General features: G+C 44.6%; 1 protein-coding gene across 1 annotated transcript; it reads right to left on the reverse strand.

The window, feature by feature from the left end:
* Nucleotides 1–313: 313 nt before the first annotated feature.
* Nucleotides 314–1,665, reverse strand: LOC103721153 (E3 ubiquitin-protein ligase BOI-like). The gene is made up of 2 exons (XM_008811227.4): nucleotides 1,221–1,665; nucleotides 314–1,083 (listed from the first exon to the last, which is right to left on the reverse strand). Exons 1-2 carry the CDS (start codon nucleotides 1,482–1,484, stop codon nucleotides 571–573), a joined length of 777 nt encoding a protein of 258 aa, XP_008809449.1. The 5' UTR covers nucleotides 1,485–1,665; the 3' UTR covers nucleotides 314–570.
* Nucleotides 1,666–2,822: the final 1,157 nt, after the last annotated feature.

Consider the following 2,822-nt stretch of genomic DNA (forward strand, 5'->3'; position numbering starts at 1 on the left):
TGACAAGTCTTCGAAGGCTGCTTCTTTCCAGGAGATTACATGCAAGGCACAAAGTTCTTGCTCCCGTACAAAAAGAAAAAGAGGAGGCACTCGGTGCTTCCTCTGTCTCTGTCTGTCTCTCGCTCTCTCAAACCTTCCACCAGTTGCCGCTTTGAATCCAACTACCCAGACGTGGAACACCTCAAAACTGCTCACAAAGAAGCAATCACTCAAACAGCAGCAGATTAAAAAAAAATAAAATGTATTGAAATAATAAACAACAAGAAAAGCCAACGACAGATTAACGGAACCCCACGGAAGGAAACATTGAATAGGCATTCAAAATTAACATGGTAAAAAAAAAAAAAAAACAGAGGTTCATTCACTTCGTCTTTCCTTCGCTCTTAATTCATGCAGAGAGTGGAGTCCTCCAACCGGAAGAAACCACTGACAGAAAGAAAGAAATTAATGTCATCAAAATGGTGTCGTCGTTCAATCTGAAGTCTTGTCGTTTTCTTCTTCCACCCTGGCTCTCTCTGTATTCTTCCATCCTGTTTATCTCTGTTTCCATGTTTTATTTTTCCTCTGCCCTCAGACTAAGAAGACCTCAACGCTGCGTTCCTTCACGGAACCACAGAGGGGACAGGCATCGAGGAAGGCCTCGCAGCGCTCGCACGCGCAGAGGTGCCTGCAGGGAAGCAGCAGCACGCGCAATTCTCGAGACCCGCACGCCTTGCACAGCCCCATCCCCATGCCCGCCCTCGGTTCTTCCACCGCCAATGGGTCGCCAGAGCACGAGGCGACGGCCTCCACCTCCGTCGAGAAGCCGCCGGTGGAGGAGAAGCAGGGTTCTCGGACTTGATCCAGAGTGTGGTTCAGAGACATGGCCAAGGCCTCGTTCTCCCTGGCGATCCTCCGCCACGTTTCCCTCTCCTCCTCTGCTCTCCTGAGGCACGCTTCCAGTTCCATCGTTCGCTTCCGCGCTTTCGTCAGCTCGCTTTCTTTCTGGCTCAGAAGGAAGGAGGCCTTCGACTTGAGGCTCCGGAGAAGCGAGGCCATGTGCTGCTTCCTCTGCAGGTGGAGCGCCGCTCTCAGCCGGTTGCTCTGTTTCATAAACAGAACAAAACCGAATAAAGAATCCCATCTTTCACCAAATTTCATCAAAAAAAAAAAAATCTTCTTTTCTTTTTTCTTTTCATGGTGATAAAACCACTACTTTATTCAGAGAAGAATCAACGTACCTGGAGGCGAAGGTACTGATCCATCTCGTTCCTCTGTATCTCCAACAGGTTGGTCAAAGACTCATCCATGGAAAGATAGCGATTGGTGAGGGAAATGGAAGGCGAAGCAACCGTCATCGATGGTGGAGGAGAAGAAAACCAACCCATCATCATCTGCTGCTGTTGCTGCTGGTAAGGCTGATAGCACTCAGAAGGCAACAACCCACCTTCCATCCACTCCACTCCCCCGTTGCAGGTCAGGGGAAGCGACGCTTCCACGGCCATCAAAACAGAACCGGAAGAGCAAAAACAAACTAAAAGCTAGACAAGAGCAAGTAGATAGACAAGAAATATATATATATATATATATAGAGAGAGAGAGAGAGAGTAGGAGGAGGAGGAGGAGGAGGAGGACCAGGAGATGGAAACGGAGAGGAGGAGTTGCAGTTGGATCAGACGGGGGGCGTGGAGGATGAGGTGATGGTGTGGAGGTGGTGGAGTTTTCTTGGTCATATATATTATATCATTCCGAATAAGTCTAAATCTGGGAAGAACTAAAAAGGGAAGTGGAAGTCGGTGTAGGGCCGTTACCTCTACGCGCACGCGTCCATTGGGTGCAATGCATACATGGCGTACCTCTCTGAATCCACGAGATTCGGTTGCCCTTTTTATTCGCCCCCCACTCCTCTCCCCACCCCACCTTACTAAATCTAAAACACAAGTAATATTAGTATATTTATATATATCAAAAAAGAATTCCCACTAATTTATACAATTCTCCTTTTACTGAAATTACTATTAGAAATCTAAAATAACTCTTTCCCTCTTATTATATATTTCTTTCTCTTTTAATAAATCCCATAATTGTTATACTGGTAATAATTACCATGCCCGATGATAAGAGTCATTACTTATGACGTTAATAATATTAGTAGTAGTATTTATAGGATATGGTTGCCGGTTGGGAGAATTAGTGGGCTGGTCTCGTCCGATTCACTAGCGCTGCATTGAAAGAAAGCCGTGGATATGTTTTGCCGTTTTGGATGTATTTATATTCGTAATATATAAATTATCCATTTTAACAAATATATATATGGGTTGGCAGCTTCAACTAGTCAAACAATTCAAGAGATTTAAATGTTAAGTTTGTTGGCACTCGTGTGTGTGTGTGTGTGTGTGTGTGTGTGTGTGTGTGTGTGTGTGTGTGTGTGTGTGTGTGTGTGTGTGTGTGTGTGTGTGTGAGAGAGAGAGAGAGAGAGAGAGAGAGAGAGAGAGAGAGATGTCTTTGAAGAAGATTTTGGCTAGATATATAGAGTTAATTATGGTTACTTTAATTTTAGAACCAATAATTAAGGATGTAATGAGATGGATAGGGACAAGCAGGGTTGAGTCATCATCTCCACATGTGGGACTAAACACAATCCGACAAATAATGGGAAAGGGAGCTAGAATAGGATTGTGTTGGCTTCAACCATTTTATGTTTAAAATTCATATTAGGAAGGGTTATTTGAGAAGGATATGAACTAGATAGGACATAGAGATGAGCCAGGTCATAATTGTAGCTGAAACCACGTGAAGAATCTCCATTATAATGTGGAAGGTGTATCACGTTCTGGAGCCCC

The sequence above is a fragment of the Phoenix dactylifera genome, chromosome 5 (genome assembly GCF_009389715.1).
Source record: "Phoenix dactylifera cultivar Barhee BC4 chromosome 5, palm_55x_up_171113_PBpolish2nd_filt_p, whole genome shotgun sequence".
NCBI lineage: Eukaryota > Viridiplantae > Streptophyta > Magnoliopsida > Arecales > Arecaceae > Phoenix > Phoenix dactylifera.

Excerpts from the sequence above, each read along its gene's own strand:
- LOC103721153 (XM_008811227.4), bottom strand. The coding sequence starts at position 1,484 with ATGGCCGTGGAAGCGTCGCTTCCCCTGACCTGCAACGGGGGAGTGGAG. Across the intron at positions 1,084-1,220 it reads ATCAGTACCTTCGCCTCCAG|AGCAACCGGCTGAGAGCGGC; the intron begins GTACGTTGATTC and ends TTTATGAAACAG.